Source organism: Pristiophorus japonicus, chromosome 13 (genome assembly GCF_044704955.1).
Source record: "Pristiophorus japonicus isolate sPriJap1 chromosome 13, sPriJap1.hap1, whole genome shotgun sequence".
NCBI classification, from domain to species: domain Eukaryota; kingdom Metazoa; phylum Chordata; class Chondrichthyes; family Pristiophoridae; genus Pristiophorus; species Pristiophorus japonicus.
This window is the reverse complement of record NC_091989.1, coordinates 55,202,418-55,219,638: the sequence shown is the minus strand read 5'-3', so window position 1 is coordinate 55,219,638 and position 17,221 is coordinate 55,202,418. Positions and strand designations below refer to the sequence as shown.

The window sequence follows — 17,221 nt, the reverse complement described above, 5'->3', positions numbered from 1 at the left end:
GCATTGCTACCAGTTTGGTTAGCTCAATTAATATGTAGATTAAAGTCGCCCATGATAACTGCTGTACCTTTATTGCACGCATCCCTTATTTCTTGTTTGATGCTGTCCCCAACCTTACTACTACTGTTTGGTGGTCTGTACACAACTCCCACTAGCATTTTCTGCCCTTTGGTATTCCACAGCTCCGCCCATACCGATTCCACATCATCCAGGCTAATGTCCCTCCTTACTATTGCATTAATTTCCTCTTTAACCAGCAACGCCACCCCGCCTCCTTTTCCTCTCTGTCTATCCTTCCTCAATGTTGAATACCCCTGGATGTTGAGTTCCCCCTGGAGCCATGTCTCCGTGATGCCAATTACATCATATCTGTTAACTGCTTTCTGCGCAGTTAATTCGTCCACCTTATTCCGAATACTCCTCGCGTTGAGGCACAGAGCCTTCAGGCTTGTCTTTTTAACACACTTTGCCCCTTTAGAATTTTGCTGTAATGTGGCCCTTTTTGTTTTTTGCCTTGGGTGTCTCTGCCCTCCACTTTCACTATTCTCCTTTCTATCTTTTGCTTCTGCCTCCATTTTATTTCCCTCTGTCTCCCTGCATAGGTTCCCAACCCCCTGCCATGTTAGTTTAACTCCTCCATAGGCACACTAGCAAACACTACCCCGAAGACATTGGTACCGGTCCTGCCCAGGTGCAGACCCTCCGGTTTGTACTGGTGCCACCTCCCTCAGAACCGGTTCAAATGTCCCAGGAATGTGAATCCCTCCATTCTGCATCACTGCTCAAGCCATGTATTCATCTGAGCTATCCTGCAATTCCTACTCTGACTAGCACGTGGCACTGGTAGCAATCCTGAGATTACTACTTTTGAGGTCCTACTTTTTAATTTAGCTCCTAGCTCCCTAAATTCATCTCGTAGGACCTTATCCTGTTTTTTACCTATATCGTTGGTACCTATATACACCACGACAACTGGCTGTTCACCCTCCCTTTTCAGAATGTCCTGCACCCGCTCCAAGACATCCTTGACCCTTGCACCAGGGAGGCAACATACCATCCTGGAGTCTCGGTTGCGGCCGCAGAAACGCCTATCTATTCCCCTTACAATTGAATCCCCTTTCACTATAGCTCTCCCACTCTTTTTCCTGCCCTCCTGTGCAGCAGAGCCAGCCACGGTGCCATGAACTTGGCTGCTGCTGCCCTCCCCTGATGAGTCATCCCCCTCAACAGTACCCAAAGTGGTGTATCTGTTTTGCAGGGGGATGACCGGAGGGGACCTTCCTTCCACTGCTCTTCCTGTTGGTCACCCATCCCCTATCTGACTGTGTACCCTTTACCTGCGGTCAGACCAACTCACTAAACGTGCTATTCACGTCATTCTCAACATTTACTTTAGCCATTCTCTTCCTTTTTATATACCTGTAGAAACTCTGTTACGATCTGTTTTTATATTTTTTGCTAGTTTACTCTCTCAATCTATCTTCCCTCTCATTATTATTTTAGTTGTCCTTTGCTGTTTTTTTAAAGTTTCCCAATCCCCTGGCCTCCCACTAATCTTGGCCACTTTGTATGCCATTGTTTTCAATTTGATACCATCCTTTATTTCCTTAGTTAGCCACGGATGGTTCTCCCTTCTCTTAAAATCGTTCCTTCTCACTGGAATATATTTTTGTTGAGAGTTCCTTTTTCACTTCCTTTTTACCAGTCACTTCTTGCTGCTCTACTTGGCAAAAGCTTTCTGAGGCTTTCCAAGGACTATAAGCATCTTTGCTCCTGCCTCCCTTTAAGTGTCCACATCCCTTTACATTTTACCTGAATCTTACCAGTTCAAGAACTAGGGGATCTCCCTGCACACACCCAGTTGTGTGAAACCAGCACATGACATTTTCGGCTATTTTGCGCCTTGTTTCGGGCCTTGGCGGGGCAGTAACTGCTGTTTCTGGGCCTGAAATGGGGCGTCCAGGATTTAGCGCCCAGCTGGAAGTTTGGGCAATGGTTTTGCGCCAGCACAAAAATTTACCGCCCCACCCTCCGTTTTGACCGTGGTTCTGACGTCAATTGTCGTGCAAGGCTGCGCTAGCACCCCGGATGGAACTTTTGGGCCTAACGCCTCATTTAATGCCCGCCCCAGGAAACACCTGAAAAAAACAGGCAGTATTGGCAGCATTTTTAAATGGAGGGATGAGGATCCTACATCACAGGGCACATTAACTACAATGGTTGCGCACATAATGCTGTGTGAAACTCCGACTTGCAAACTTCTGAAAGGAAGTGCTAACGGGGAGATGCCATCTCCTACAAGCAGACCGATATCTGGACCGCTCTGGAGGCAACCTTCAATACTCCCCTCAACAGGTATCCAAAATCATTGTGGTGTGCTGCATGTTGCACAACTTGGCCATCATGAGGGGCGAAGCATTGCCAGTGGGGATTGCAGGCCCACCTCAGGAGGACGAGGACGACAAAGAGGTGCCTAGCGAGACTCCCATTGGATAGCAACACCATCCACGGGGATGGCAATGTGGAAATGCTGCCGGCCCAAGAGTCGCACGTCGCCAGCTCGTGGTGGACCAGCTCTCCTAAATGGAGGAAACTGAGGAATGGAGCTAATACTGGGCACTTCCTTTCGGAAGTGAAGCGTCCTCACACACTGCTCCTCCGAGAGCTGGAGATATGAGCGTTGGTGCCTGTAAACCCGTGGGAGGTGAGGCCTCCTCCCCGGATGTCTTCGGCCTGTTCTCATCCATGGGCCGACATGGCTCAGAGCCCTTCTTCTAGCTTGACGTTACCTGGCAATAGCATGGAGCATGATACGCTGGCAAACTAATAGTGCCCCCATTGAATTTTCTCACTGAAGTTGTAAGGGCACTGTAACGGCAGATAAAGGCACAGCTCCGGTGAACGCTGGAATGATCCACAAGACACCAATGGCAAATGATGATTCATATATTTTACTGCAACAAAGTTACAAAAACTCCCCCCACCAAAATAAAACCATACAATATACAATGTTATGCTGCAGGGTACTGAACAACAATTAAACTTCTTTACTGCCGTGAGTTTCGGCTTAGGCGCATAAAGTCCGATGTGCAACGCCTGAGTTAACGCCATTGCTCCTCCAACTTACAATTTTGCCGAAACTATTTTCAGACGCTAATTTAAACGCTCCACCACGATTAGCGCCCCGAAATCGCAAAAGCCAAAAATCCAGCCCTTAATTTTGCACTTGTTTCTATCCATTTGAAATAAAGTGCACCTGTACTGGAAAATCTACGGCTCTCTTTTAACTCGCTACTCAAAATCCATTATCCTATGTACATTGTGTAATCTTGTAATTTTAATTGGTAATTTAATTTAAGATTAGCTTAAATGTAATTTACTTTCCTGAGAATATTTGTTTTTGAAAGAGATTATGAATGCCTTTTTGTTTTATTATACCCCTAGCTTTCTCCTGAATTGGAATCAGAGTCTTCGGAATATAATGTTATGGACAATTCGTGTTCTTCAATGGCTAGGTTCAATGGGTATCCATTGTCAAATTCATGGACCTCTGCTAAAACCTATCCTTTACAAGAAAACCTAAGCACAGAACTATGTACTGCTTGGGACTCATCCTATGACAATCAGGAGCATTTACAGGTTTAAAAACTGTTATATTTACATTTTTATTTTGGTGTTAACCATTTTAATTTCACTACTGCATGAATTCTCATTGGCAGCAATAAAGCACATCCCGTACTACGATGAAACAGAACAACTACTTGCAACAGTTGTGCAGGATTTGTGTCAATCTGGATACCTAGGGAAATGCCAGGTATCTGGACTCCATTGCAGACACTCACTAAGTGCAAATACTCTCTGGAATGGCTCAATACTATTCTATAAAGGAACCTGATAGTGGGACACTGAAGAAGATCACCATTCAACCCCAAAATTCTACAATTTGGATTGGGGGTAACCAAGCCAAGGAAATCTAACGGCTCGCCCTCCCCACCCTCTAAAACTGCAGTAAACAATTTGCTTCAATTTCCTCATGTACCATGCAACTAAATGTATGCGGGCTTGACAATACACTCAATGTAGAAGTAAAATATCATTAATAAATATGTAAACACCGTATAAACAACTTTTTTTATCTCCACCCCTGGAGGCAATGATTCATGCTGGGTTACTTCTCAAAAAGCCATTACCCAAGAAAGTGGCCTAGATTTTCTGATTGTAACACCTGTGGTAACCTTATTTAAAATAGGTTACTGTTGGCATTACAATTGGAAAATCTAGGCCAGTAAGTATTAAGCTGTTTGACTGTGGAGGGGATCATAATGCAGGCCAATCCTACCCTCACCCAAAACACACAGGCACTTTTCAGCAGGTATCAGTACTCAACTAACAAGAGTGGGAATTGTGTGCAATTTCCTCAACCTAGCCCAGGCACACACAGGTCAGTTGCAGTGACCTACCAGCATCTCAACTGAGATCAGCTAACTGAGCACAGATCAAGGATTGAACCCAAGACCATACTCATCTGGGTGATTCTACATGGGTCAGTGTCTTTACGAACTGAGTCACTATGGGACTTTTTGCTGTTTTCTTTCATTTGTTCTCGGGATGTTGGCAAGGCTGCATTATTGCTCATCCCTAGCTGCCCACTCCTTGAGTATGTTTGTACAAATTAGTGCTTGTTATGCCACTTCAGAGGGCATTAAGAGTTAATCACATAGAGGCAGCCACATTTAGGCCAACTGGGCAGGGGTCCATTCAGGACACTATAAACTAGTTGGCTTTATACACCACTCTGGCAGCTTTTATGGTCATTTTTTCTATTGCTAGCCCACAAATACCAAATTTATCACATCATGGTCAGTCAAATTTTCAGCATTACAGTACAAATTGTGTTTAAAAATTAGCAATGCTTTGGCAGTAAGAAAATAATATTTATTGCATCTTGATTTTCTTTTTTTCTGAAATTTGTAGCAACGTTTTCTTATCCAAGGTGGAATGTCCCCATTGATTGAGCCCACAGAACACACTGCTGAGCACACTGATCATGAAAAGATTGTGCCAAATTGTAGGACCTTGCCCAAACATTCAAATGACAGGTAAGTATGAACTGTGATCAGCTAGGAAACTTCGGACTTACATTTTTAAATGGCTTTAGCAAACAAGCCAAATGTATTTTAAATATTGCCTTCAGCCAACAGTATCTCTATGGGAAGCCTACTGGCCTGTGCTTTCTGATTGAGGGGTACCTCCAGTGGGCAGGATTTCCGTCTATCATGGAGATGTCTCCCTGACCTTGGCCAATCTTTTGGTCCCCAGGTCAATAGCATGCTTCCACCAGTGAGTTGCACTGATCAAGGCCGGAAACTAACTGCAGTGAGCCAAGTAGCCTGTTGCAGAGTCAGGAAGAAGCAGTCCCTGAGTTGTCTGCAAAATCTGCAGTTGTTTTGACATTTTTAATGCTGTTCCTGGAGCCTGTGCATGATCTAAGAGTGATTACACAGGCCCTTTTCCAGAAACAACTAAGAGGCCCACTCCTCTGACTTCTGAATGCTGATCACAATGATCTACAAGTAACTAATATTCAAAGAGAAAATTGTCATTTCATTGGACCAGACTTGGAGTCTGTAGACAGTTTTTTTCTCCATATTATAAAAAGGATATAGAAGTACTGGAGTGGGTGCAAAAAACATTTACAGGATTATACCAGAACTGAGAGGTTTTACCGATCAGGAAAGATTGAATAGGCTGGGGCTCCTTTCTCTAGGGTGAGGGGTGATCTGATAGAAATTTTTATGATTGTGAAAGGGTTTGATAGGGTAGACTTTCAGTTTGTACTAGAAGATGTTTCAACTTGTAGGAGACCAAAACTAAGGGCGATCAATATAAGTTAGTAACGAATAAATCCAATAAGGAATTCAGGAGAAACTTCTTTACCCAGAGTGGTTAGAATATGGAACTCGCAACCACAACGAGTAGTTGAGGTGAATAACTAAGATACATTTAAGGGGGAAGCTAGATAAACACGAGGGAGAAAGGAATAGAAATTTATGCTGATAGGATTAGATGAAAAGGGGTGGGAGGAAGTTTATGTGGAACATAAACACTGGCATGGACCAGTTGAGCCAAACGGCCTGTTTCTGTGCTGTACATTGTATGTAATTTGCCTGCAAAACTGGTACAGTGCAACACTTTATCTGGTTCACTAATTTCCTAGCAGCAAATAATCAAACAGGAGGTCCTACAGACACTGGTTTAGACCGCTTTATGAAGTGTCGGAGTCTTTTATAGTATGCTTTCCAAATTGGAATGTTCTTTAAACAAAAAAGTTATGTCCTGTAAGAACAGTAACTGGGAATAATGGATACAATACTGTCTCAATTCTAAAAAGCCATCAATGACTGATATAATCTTTCAAATGTTACCATTGAATCTGCTCCCACCAACCTTCCAGGCAATGCATTCCAGATTATAAAAACTCTGTAATCAAAAAAATCTCTCATTTCGCCTTTGGTTCTTTTGCCAAACCTAAACAAATTTTTATTCATAAGTTTGAATTAATATTTTGGTGCTAAAAACCCTTGTCATAGAAATTAATGATCTTTTGGGGAATGTAGATGAAGTTTGCTGTGCAACTGTTAACATTTGAGGATAATTGTGAAAGGAAAAAGATTCTAAAGTTTCCTGCTTTGTTTTAATTTTCAAAGGATGACAATGATTATTTTCATAGAAAATACATTTAACATATTAATACCTCTTGACTTTAAGGTTGTTACAAAGTCCCTTGATGGAGAGTTCAGGTCTTCATTCAAACGCTGGTGGAGAATATGTTTCCTTTGCTTTGCAAGATACATTTCCTTTACCTCAGAAAGGTACAACACAACATGCATCCACAAGTCAGAGCATGACTTTCTTTGACAGAGATTTACCTCTGACTCAGTGCTTCAACTCAGAAAGTAGTCAACCAAAAGCCAGCGATATATCTCATGAGAAGTTTATGCATAATCCTTCGGCTCCAGCTGAAACCAGTTTTAAAATAACTACTCCCTATAAAAAAAGTGATATGTATACAACTTCACTTGTAGATCAGAAAAGTGTCATTCGAGACAGAAAAAATGGAAGTATTTTCACACAATCAAAAAACAATTTATTTAAAGAAGCAATTGAGAAAGATCATTTAAATAATTCACATGAGCAGTTTCTGGAAAGCAACTTAGAAGAGTCCAAAGTTCTGGAAAACAATAGCTTTTTCAGAGGATTTGGGGAAACTTGGAGACCCTTAGACTACAGAGGAACAGGTTGGTATTGTGAAATACCATTATACATACTATTTGTTTGAAGATCTCTTTGCTTTGAATTCAAACCCACATGGCATCCTGTGCTTGGGAAAGAGTGCAGAGAGAATACCCAATTAGGCTGTTGAACATAAGAAAATCCCTGAACCCATGCATTTCATTGCTTTTCAATTGCAAATTTTACCCAGAACTTAGCTCATGGTCCATAAAGAATGCAGAGTGCATGAATGTTAAGGAAAACAATCAGGAATAGGGCAGTAGAGGGAAAATAGAGAGACCTAGAAACACAAAGAAATCAGTATTCTAAATATTAAATTTTTAAAAGAAAATACTGGCATTAGCACAAAACAATGCTTTCAAGTTCACACGGGCAATAACGTTTTAATGTGGAATAGCAGCCCTTCCATTCGCCTACTTTCATTCTTACCTATCCAATAGTAGCCAGAGAATCACCTGCAATGGCTTCTCTTACTGCTCCTGCATCATTAACTCTTGTGTCCCACAAGGATCTATCCTTGGCCCCCTCCTATTTCTCATCTACATGTTGCCCCTCAGTGACATCACCTGAAAATAGTGTCAGTTTTCCCATGTATGCTGAAAATACCCAGCTCTACCTCACCAATACTTCTTTCGACCCCGCCACTGTCTCTAAATTGTCAGACTGCTTGTCCGACATTCAGTACTGGATAAGCAGAAATTTCCTGCCAAGTAAATATTGGGAAGACCGAAGCCATTGTCTTCAGTCCCCACCACAAACTCTGTGCCCGAGCCATCAACTCCACCCTCTCCTTCGCATCTGTCTGAGGCTGAACCAGACTGTTCGCAATCTTGGTGTCATATTTGACCCCAAAATGAGCTTTTGATCACACATCCATGCCATAACTAAGACTGCCTATTCCCATCTCTGCAATATTGTCCGTCTCCGTCCCTGCTTCAGCTCATCGGCTGCTGAAACCCTCATCCATGTCTTTGTTACCTCTAGACTTGATTATTCAAACGCACTCCTCTGGCCTCCCACGTTCTATCCTATGTAAACATGTGGCCATCCAAAACTCGGCTGCCTGTGTCCGAACTCGCACCAAGTCCCATTCACTCATCCCCCATGTGCTTGCTGACCTACATTGGCTCCTGGTTAAGCAATGCCTCGATTTAAAAATTCTCATCCTTGTTTTCAAATCTCTCCATTGCCTCGCCCCTCCGTATCTCTAATCTCCTCCAGCCCCACAACCCCCCGCCTCCCCCATCCCCTCAAGGTATCTGCGCTCCTTTAATTCTGGCCTTTTGAGCATCCCTGATTTTAATCGTTCAACCATTGGTGGATGTGGCTTCAGCTGCCTGGGCCCTAAGCCCTGGAATTTTCACCCTAAACCTCTCCGCCGCTCTACCTTTCTTTCCTGATTTACCTCGCCCCTTAAAACTAACTTCCATCTGCTTTAATTTCTCCTTATGCAGCTCGGTTTCAAATTTTGTTTTATATCACTCCTTGTGAAGTGCTTTGGAATGTTTTACTATGTTAAATGTGATATATAAATACAAGTTGTTACTGATAATTTTTTTAAATCAATTGTTCTTGGTTACTGAAATACAAAACATTGTGCATGTTATCATTGTATATAGGCTTTATTCCTACTTTCTATGAGCTGGCTTACTTATTGCGAGAACAGATAGCAAGGTAATTGAGGTACAGCGAAGCATGTAAATTAGGGACACCCAAGGGACTTGCATCAGGTATCCTTTTTTTGCAGGTGTCCTTATTTTCAAAATGGTCATTGTATGTACTGTAAAAATTGTCCCAACAATCTTGAAGAACCAGCACCTAATCAACTGCAGCAATGCTAAGAACTTATGTTTGGAAGCAGAAATAAGAAAACTGATGTTGAAAATGGAACTTGTTCCTAACCACACTCTTAAAAAGACAGACAACCGTACTGCATGTGGTCGAGTGCGAGCGCAACTCCTGGCACGTGTTATCAAGGTTGCTTTTGGAAACAGCAGCTGCAGGGGTGATGTAAACCTTGGATACCAGTATGGACAAAAAGTAAACGAGTAACAATCCACTGGTGGCCATGGTCTTTGGACTCAGATACAGTCCGTACTTTGAACATTTTAAAGTGTGACATCTGGCTGTGTCTCATGTTTTAAGCTATAAAGGGTTTGGTACATTGAAGGCTGTCCTTACTTAGTAATTTGCGAATGTCCGTGGTTTCAGAGTGTCACTTGTATATTTTACAATGTAAGTTAGTTGGGTCTCTCAATAAGTCTCTGTTTTTTGCAGATGTCTGTTTTTCGTGAGTATCCGTTTATACAGGTTTCACCGTACATACAATCCTCAATTCCTCCATTCCCACATGTACTTTTAGTATCAACTATCGTTATAGATTTAGTGTTAGAAATTCTGTCAACAGTAGAAAAAGTGTTAGCCATTGACTATGCTAACCTTATGTGCTATTTTGGAAGATTTATGGCAGCTGTACCGTTACAAATGTTGGTACTTGGACCTAAAATTCCATCACGTCAATACACAGAATGCAGTATTGCCATCTGTGTAGTTAATGCTCGGTGTCTGCACTAATCTGTGATACTTAGCCTACTTAACTGTATCTCTTGACTGCTCTCCCCACCCCCCAAATATGTCTTCAGTTGCCTTTGCCAGTTGCTCTTACAGCAATTTGTTGGATGGCACCTGAGTAAGTTGTACTTATTACCTGTTCTAACAACTCATATACTATATGGAGGTTAATGTAATGCTGGTAAGTAGTTACAATTCCATTATTCTTCCAGATAACATTGTTTGTGTGTACTGCAATTTACAATATTTTATGCAATTGAGAACCATTTTGCACAGTGAAATGGGTCTGAAAGGCATGTTCATGTGACAGATACGTACAACAATAGATTGAATGATCTTTTCACATCCGTTTTAATCAGGTAATGAATGATTGTAAGTATTGGTTTTGAAGTGAGTAGTTTTTCCTGTTGACCGATCTTAGAAATAGAAGCAATTCATTACTTGAATTAATGAAATAATTTTTTTTTGCAGTGTTGAATAATTCATTTGAAAGTAGTCAATCTCCCAGCTACTCTCCAAAAGAAACAGAGAGTTGTTGTAGTGCATTTTCTGACATGGTGAGTATGCAGCAGTATCATTTAGAATTTTGTGATGTGTACTTTACTCAGATATGTTTGCTACTTTTTGCCATAGATGAGGACAAACAGTAAACATGCTGGCTTATCGGCAAACAGCTCATAGGGCTAGACTTTCCTCTTCATTTTCGGCAGTTTTCTCGGCGGTACAACTCTTTTTCAGTGAAAAACCGCCCGGCGAAAGTTTCCTCTTCATTTTTTAAAGAGTTCCGCCGACATTTTCAAAATACTGCTGGGGAGCGGACCGCCCACGGGCATCTGCGTGAACCGCCGAGAAAACCGCCATGATCCAAGTTTTGCCTCAACGGGGACCCATACATAAGATCGAAAAAAACCACCCACAAAGAGCTGGGCGATAGGTGAGTACCCTGGAAAGAAAGGTAAGTTAAAGGTTTTTTTAATAATTATTTTTTAATTCTTTCACGACAATTAAGTTAAAAAGGGTCTTGAGAATGTTTTCTAACTTATTTTTTGTTTCATTGAAAACATATTTTTTGAGTTTTCCCCCCTCCCTAGGCCCAACTGCAGCCTCAGTCTAAATTTTGAGTACTTACCGTCCATTCTGTTAAAAACCGCCCATTTTGCCAAGTTTCGTATTTAACCGCCAAGAATCTACATGTAAGATCCATTTTCTCGCCAGGCAGTATTTTTTCCCATTTTTATGGAATTTTTCGCCAGTGTTATTTGAAGAATCTTAGCGGTCTTTTTGGGTGGTAATCGGGCAGTAGGGGTCTTTAGGGAAAGTCTAGTCCATAGGGTCACTCATAACTTTTCCCCTCCCACTACACCAGAATTTAATTTCATTCTAGGTTCAGAATGTGAATTGGAAAACTCTTATTTCAGAAAGACTCGCCAAAGGTGGCTGCCACAGACACTGCTGCGTGTATTGGGCTGGTTACCAATATTGTAATTCCATAGGGAAACTGGCACTAACCACAAAACTAGGACCAAGAGGGAGAATAAAGCATTGGCCAAGAACCTCTCTCCCTCAAATCTCTAGCAATCTTTGACAAATTCCGTCAGTGCTTTGCCCTCAGCTATTGGAAGCTTATCTCAAGGCAGGTTTTAAGATAGTCATCACATCTTTCTTTAATGGGATTACAGCCCAATTGGCACAAATCCATGGGTTACGGTTCCTACCCATAACAATGGTTTCAGTTTCAGTAGACACGTGATGCCAAAGACAAAGCATTTGTGTTTTTGGATTTCATCAAATTGCTTGAAACTAATGGATATTTTTCTGATTTCCAAGTAACTTCCTTGTGTTCTGTGGGAGAAAGGAAGTCAAAGAGTTTCCCTTAAAATGCAGACACACAGTCAGAGCAATAATAATGCATTAATTGTCTCCCAGTTAGGAAGCTAGTTATCTGAGCACTTGGGTACTAGTAGGGCCACTATTAAATGTTTCTGCAGATTGGAATTTTGAACTTTTTCAGCACCGACTGCACAAAATCATTTTGTAAAATCTATGATAACTGCAGTGGTTGAAACCAGTAAGGGGAGCCCTGGGTGGCTGATTCATCAGTGATATTTTACCAGAAAGTATGGAAAGTTTTTGGTTCAAGACAAAACATCAGTTCCATCAGAGAGCAAATCTAAATATGGGATGCATAGGGGGAAGAAATCATGCATTTTAAGGCACATATAGGTGAGAATACCAACAACCAGGCAGATTTTATCAAATTTGTACAAAGTCAATCTAGAATAATCTTGCCACTGTAACTGTTTGCATCTTCAGGATAATACATAAACTAATAGTAATGACATTGGCTAAACAGCTGAGCTGTGGATGTGGATGGCATTGTCCTCATAGATGGGTTTGGCTGACAAGTTCAAGTTTTGCAGCAAACTTCAAATGTTCTGTATGGTGACTAGATGGGCACAATTTAGAATGCTTTAAAGAATGTCAATGCAGATTATGGGCCATTCTGGAGATGACCCATTAGCAAAGTATTGCAAGAAGCTCTCTTTTCAGACCAAAGGAGAGTTCATTCTAAGACATGCAGCCTGTAGGAAGAAAGACACAATGAGCCCAGCTCACCAGTCACTCCCAACAGCGACCATACTGGCAGAAATTTGGAGAGGTAAGGGGGAAAAGAGAAGAAATGCATCAAACTTTGAAAAAATTACATCTACCTTTAAGTCACTAACGAATCTATGCGAACAAGTAATGAGTAGGAAGAGAGATACTACTTAGAATTTACAGCACAGAAATAGGCCATTTGGCCCAACTGGCCAGTGCTTATGTTCCACACGAGCCTCTTCCCTCCCTACCTACAGATCTTTCTATGACTTTGTCCCTCGTACTTATCGAGCTTCCCCTTAAAGGCATCTATGCTATTCACCTCAAGTACTTCATATGGTAGAAAGTTCCACAATCTAACCACTCCCTGAGTAAAGAGGTTTCTTCTGAATTCTTTATTGGATTTATTAGTGACTATCTTATATTTATGGCTCCTAGTTTTAGACATTCCCACGTGGAAACATCATCTCTGTCTGCCTTATCTAACCCCTTTATAATGTTAAAGACCTCTATTAGATCACCCGTCAGCCTTTTCTAGAGAAAGGATCCCCTGGTCAATCTTTCCTGATAGTTTTAACTTCTCCAGTGCCTCCTATATCCTTTTTCTTTGAAGACTAATCATCCTCAGAGGTTCAGACCAAATATGTAAATAGGCTAAGTCTATGATATGGCAGGGTAATACATACAGGATCAAGCAGTAGTAATGAGAGTCCTTTTTATGAATCCATCAGCAAAAACTGAAAAGAAAAACACTTAGTAGAAGTGATTATCATATCTCGAAAGGAATTATCAAAGGAAATCAGGTGCTGTTGGTGTATCTGGAGACCATTGGATTACATCAGAACAAGTTTTACTGAACAATGGTGAGACCAATCCTTGGACTGTTGCATGTTGGAAGCTCAGCTCAGCTCTGGGTTGGGTAAGACGCTGAGTTTGCAAATAGCCTGGTTCAGACAGAAAAGTGGCCAGGGAGGTGAATCAAGTTGGTTGCAAGTGTTTGGAGTTTTTAGTGGGAGCTGGCTTCAGTCTTCCAATAATTCAGCTAGATAAATTTGCAACTCATCCAAGACTGAATATAGCACAAGCACAGGCAGTGGAGGGGCCGAGAGGTGGTGAAGAGGTAGACAGATCTTGGGGTCATGAACATGTGGAAGCTGATGCTGTGTCGAGATAATGTCACGGAGCACATGTAGTTGAGCAAGGGGAACGTGCCACGTGACAGTTGTCTAAAAATCTCTAAGTGCTTTGCAACCTAATACATTCCTGTTGAAGGTTACCTTGTGATTGGATAGAAATAGAACCAAGTGAGGGCAGTCCCGCCAAGCTTGGACAGTGGAGAAGAGGCATGGTGCGGTTTACCATGTCAAAGGTTGCAGAGAGGTCAAAGCTGAGGAAGGATAATAAACCATGGACACAGTCACAAGGAATGTTACCTGTGACTTTAGGGTCATTTCGTTAGTTTATGGGGTGGAAATCCAATTGGAAAGATTCAAACGAGTTGTGGGGAAAATGGGCATAGATCTGGGAGATGGCAACACGTTCCTGGACTTCTAAGAGGAAAGAGAGGCTGGATGGTGGTAATTTCCAAGGACAGAGGAACATAGGAACAGGAGTAGGCCATTCACCCCTTGAGCCTGTTCCGCCATTCAATTAGATCGCCATTCAGTTAGATCGTGGCTGATCTGTATCGTAACCATCTACCCGTCTGGTAGAGGACTCTAGAGCAATGTTCCTCTAATTGTTTTTTTTGCCTGGTCCCTTCAAATTTGCTGCACGGCATCTTTTTTCAACTACACCAGCTGGTGAGTGGCCTGCGTGGGATTACCTGAAAGGCACACAGCCATGCACCTTAGGGGGAACGTTGCTCCAGAGTGTTTCTTTGAGGAGGGGGTGATGATAGCAGTTTTGAAAGTGAGGGGAAACTGCATGATCAGATGGAACCATTTTCAATGCCAGCTAGCATGGGTCCAGGAAGGGAAGGTTGGTGGTCAGCAGGTTAGTGGAATGGAGTCAAGGGAGCAAGAGGTGGGTCTCATTGACATGAACTTGGAGATGACATGAAGGGTTATTGGAAAGAGTCCAGAAAGAGAGGAGGATTCAGGGTTGGTAAAGAGGCCCTGGGACAGAGAGGTTTGACTTGGCAGACAGCAGCAGAATGAATGGTCTCTATCCTTGCACGATTAGACATGAGGAAAGAGTTTAGTGCTTACATTAAGTTAGCTAAGAATGGAACCAGGATGGAGCAGGCCCCTGGAGGTGGACTGAAGAGGAGGAGGAGGATGAATGGTCAGTGGTGTTAAAAGGAGACCGAGAGACTGACCAGGATGAGAGGAGAGATAGGGAGTCACAGTAACAGTGAAACAGTCCAATCTCAGTACGTTGTTAAAATGGAAGCAGAATAGAAGGATCTGAATTGCAAGTGGATAGTGTAGAGACAAATTAAAGAAACATGCAAAAATCCATCATAATGGATTACTTTACTTTTACACCAGTCTATCTTTGGATAATTAATGTAAGTGGCAAAGAAGTTGCTTCCACAATATAACCAGGGCAGCATGATTTTCACTTAACCAGGATGTAGGAGTGATGGATCTAGTTCTAGGAAATTAAGTGGGACATGTAGTAGTGTAAAGCTGAGAATATCTAAGAAAAAGTGACCGAAACTTGACTGGCAATGAAAAGCTTCAAGATAAAAGGAAAATGAGACTAGATAAAAAAGACAGAAAAAGGCACACAAGATGGTGGATAGACAATGGGAAACTTTCAAACAGGAGATGATTCGGGTTAAAACTAGACATACATAAATGGAGTGCAAGTTCTTGAATGAGTAGAACATTTTTAAAAAGGAATATGAAAAATCTAGGGCTAATAATATAAAAAATTCAAGTCTATAAAATATAGAAGCAAAAAAAAGAACAAAAGCTAGATGGACAGGAAACAAAATTGTTTTACAAAAATTTAAAAATAGTTTAAGAAAAGATAGCGCAGATTAAAAATGAAAAAAGGAACTAAAAGAGGATGATAAAATGATAGATAATATATTGTTTTATTAGATGCAGCTAATACAGGTTTGGAAAAGGCAAGTCATAGCTGACTCATGTTCATTAAAGAAATAATAATTTATAGATCAAGGAAATGTAATGCATGTTGCAAAAGCTAAGACTTACAAATCTCCAAGTGTGTGCAGTGGTACTGCTGGATTTTAACTCGCTAAAATCATGGGGGCCGAAATTGCCCCCTTTAAGGCTCATTAGGCCTTTCTGACAGGGATGGTCCGACCCATGCGGAATTGCCCCCGGGCCGGTGGGCAGTAGAATCTGGTTTCCGTCGCGCCGTGTTTCCGCGCCACCCGGCGCTCCGACCTGTTATCGGGCACGCTCTGACCCCTTTCCACCCCGTAAGGGAAACTGCCCCGGGGAGCGCCGCCACCGCCAGTTGGTGCCACTGACAGCTTCACGCGGCGGGAAGTTGCCAATGGCTGGGCGGCACGTCCGGCCTTAAAAGGGAGCGCGCACCGCCGTGGCGGCCATTTTATTGTAGTTGTCGGCCAACTGTGCAGCCGGCCCAACAATGGCGGCCACGGGTTCGGCCGGGCAGGCAGCCTGGCATCCCCTCTTGGGTGACGGGCCACTGGCCCGGCCGAAGCCCTCCCTGGTGGCCCAGCGGGCGCCAAGTAGGCCTCGCAGCGTCCCTCCCCTTTAAGTGAAGGGGAGGGACATTGCTATGCGGCACATCCCTGTCACGCTGACATGATGACTCCACCCCTCACGACTCGACACCCCTCTGCCGCGCCGATGATTTTTTCTTGGAAAAGAGGACAATTTCCCTCTTTTACCCACCCCATGAATCCTGGCAATAGTTATCCATCGAATTCCAATTATCCACCCCAAGCGGGGTGGAGGGCAATTTCGGCCCCTTGTAGTTTTCCCAGACTATTGACGGGCTTCCAGTTGCTTGCCCAGCCAGGCCTATCTGTTGGGTAATAATTGTGCAGTTATTTGGAACCAAGTGGTATATGTTTCAGCTGTGATCTATCTCACTAAGTCCCATCAATGAGCTGGGCTGGCTCATCGATCAACAATCAATGGAGTACTGCAACCTGCCTGGATCATGAATTGGATTACTGAGTCTGCCATAAAGGTTTGACTCTGTTCCAATGTTCCATTGCCAGGTATGTCATTTTGACTCAAAGGTTGCTACTTATTTCTTCCCCACATCGCACCAAGGAGATTACTCATTGGCTATTAGACAATTGAGTTGTAGGCTAGACAGAAAACAAATACTAGGAACTCCTCACGTGCATGTTGAACAGCATAGCTCACCATAAAATGTGCAAGTGGGTTACCAACATCCTGTGTGGGCACCTGACATACCCTATTTAACAGTGGTTCCACCAATTGGAGGTGTAGAGCTTCAGCAGCAGTTTCGTGCCTCTTTGCAATGTAATTATAGTAGGCCTCTCCGATTTGAGTGTGTGCTCTCATACTCTGCCTCCAGGCAACACCTTTCAACAGTTGTCCTCTCAAGTCTCAGTTTCCTCATCAGCTGGAAAACTGACACCTGCCTTCACTTTGGTGGAAGGACCTCTTTGCAATATTTATGATATAGACTCAAGTCCAAAGCTGCAAACCCAGCTCTCTGTTCATTAACTGCTTAATCTAGGTCCTTATATGCAGAGCTTTGGAAGAGAGATATGCCTGCCAGGAGACTAACCCTCTCTTTCCCTCTTTCTTCCCCCACTCCCTCCCCCCACGAGTGC

General features: G+C 42.6%; 1 protein-coding gene across 6 annotated transcripts in view; it reads left to right on the top strand.

The window, feature by feature from the left end:
• LOC139278573 (regulator of DNA class I crossover intermediates 1) overlaps positions 1–17,221 on the top strand; it is an 83,707-nt gene that overhangs the window by 56,149 nt on the left and 10,337 nt on the right. For 4 of the 6 annotated variants that reach the window (XM_070897492.1, XM_070897495.1, XM_070897497.1 and 1 more), the window contains 4 exons: positions 3,445–3,639; positions 4,975–5,099; positions 6,769–7,298; positions 10,336–10,421. In XM_070897492.1, coding sequence (XP_070753593.1) covers positions 3,445–3,639; positions 4,975–5,099; positions 6,769–7,298; positions 10,336–10,421 — 936 coding nt within the window. Of the gene's footprint in view, positions 1–3,444; positions 3,640–3,719; positions 3,815–4,974; positions 5,100–6,768; positions 7,299–10,335; positions 10,422–17,221 lie in introns of all 6 variants that reach the window. The other 2 variants (XM_070897496.1, XM_070897493.1) reach the window with 2 other exon arrangements.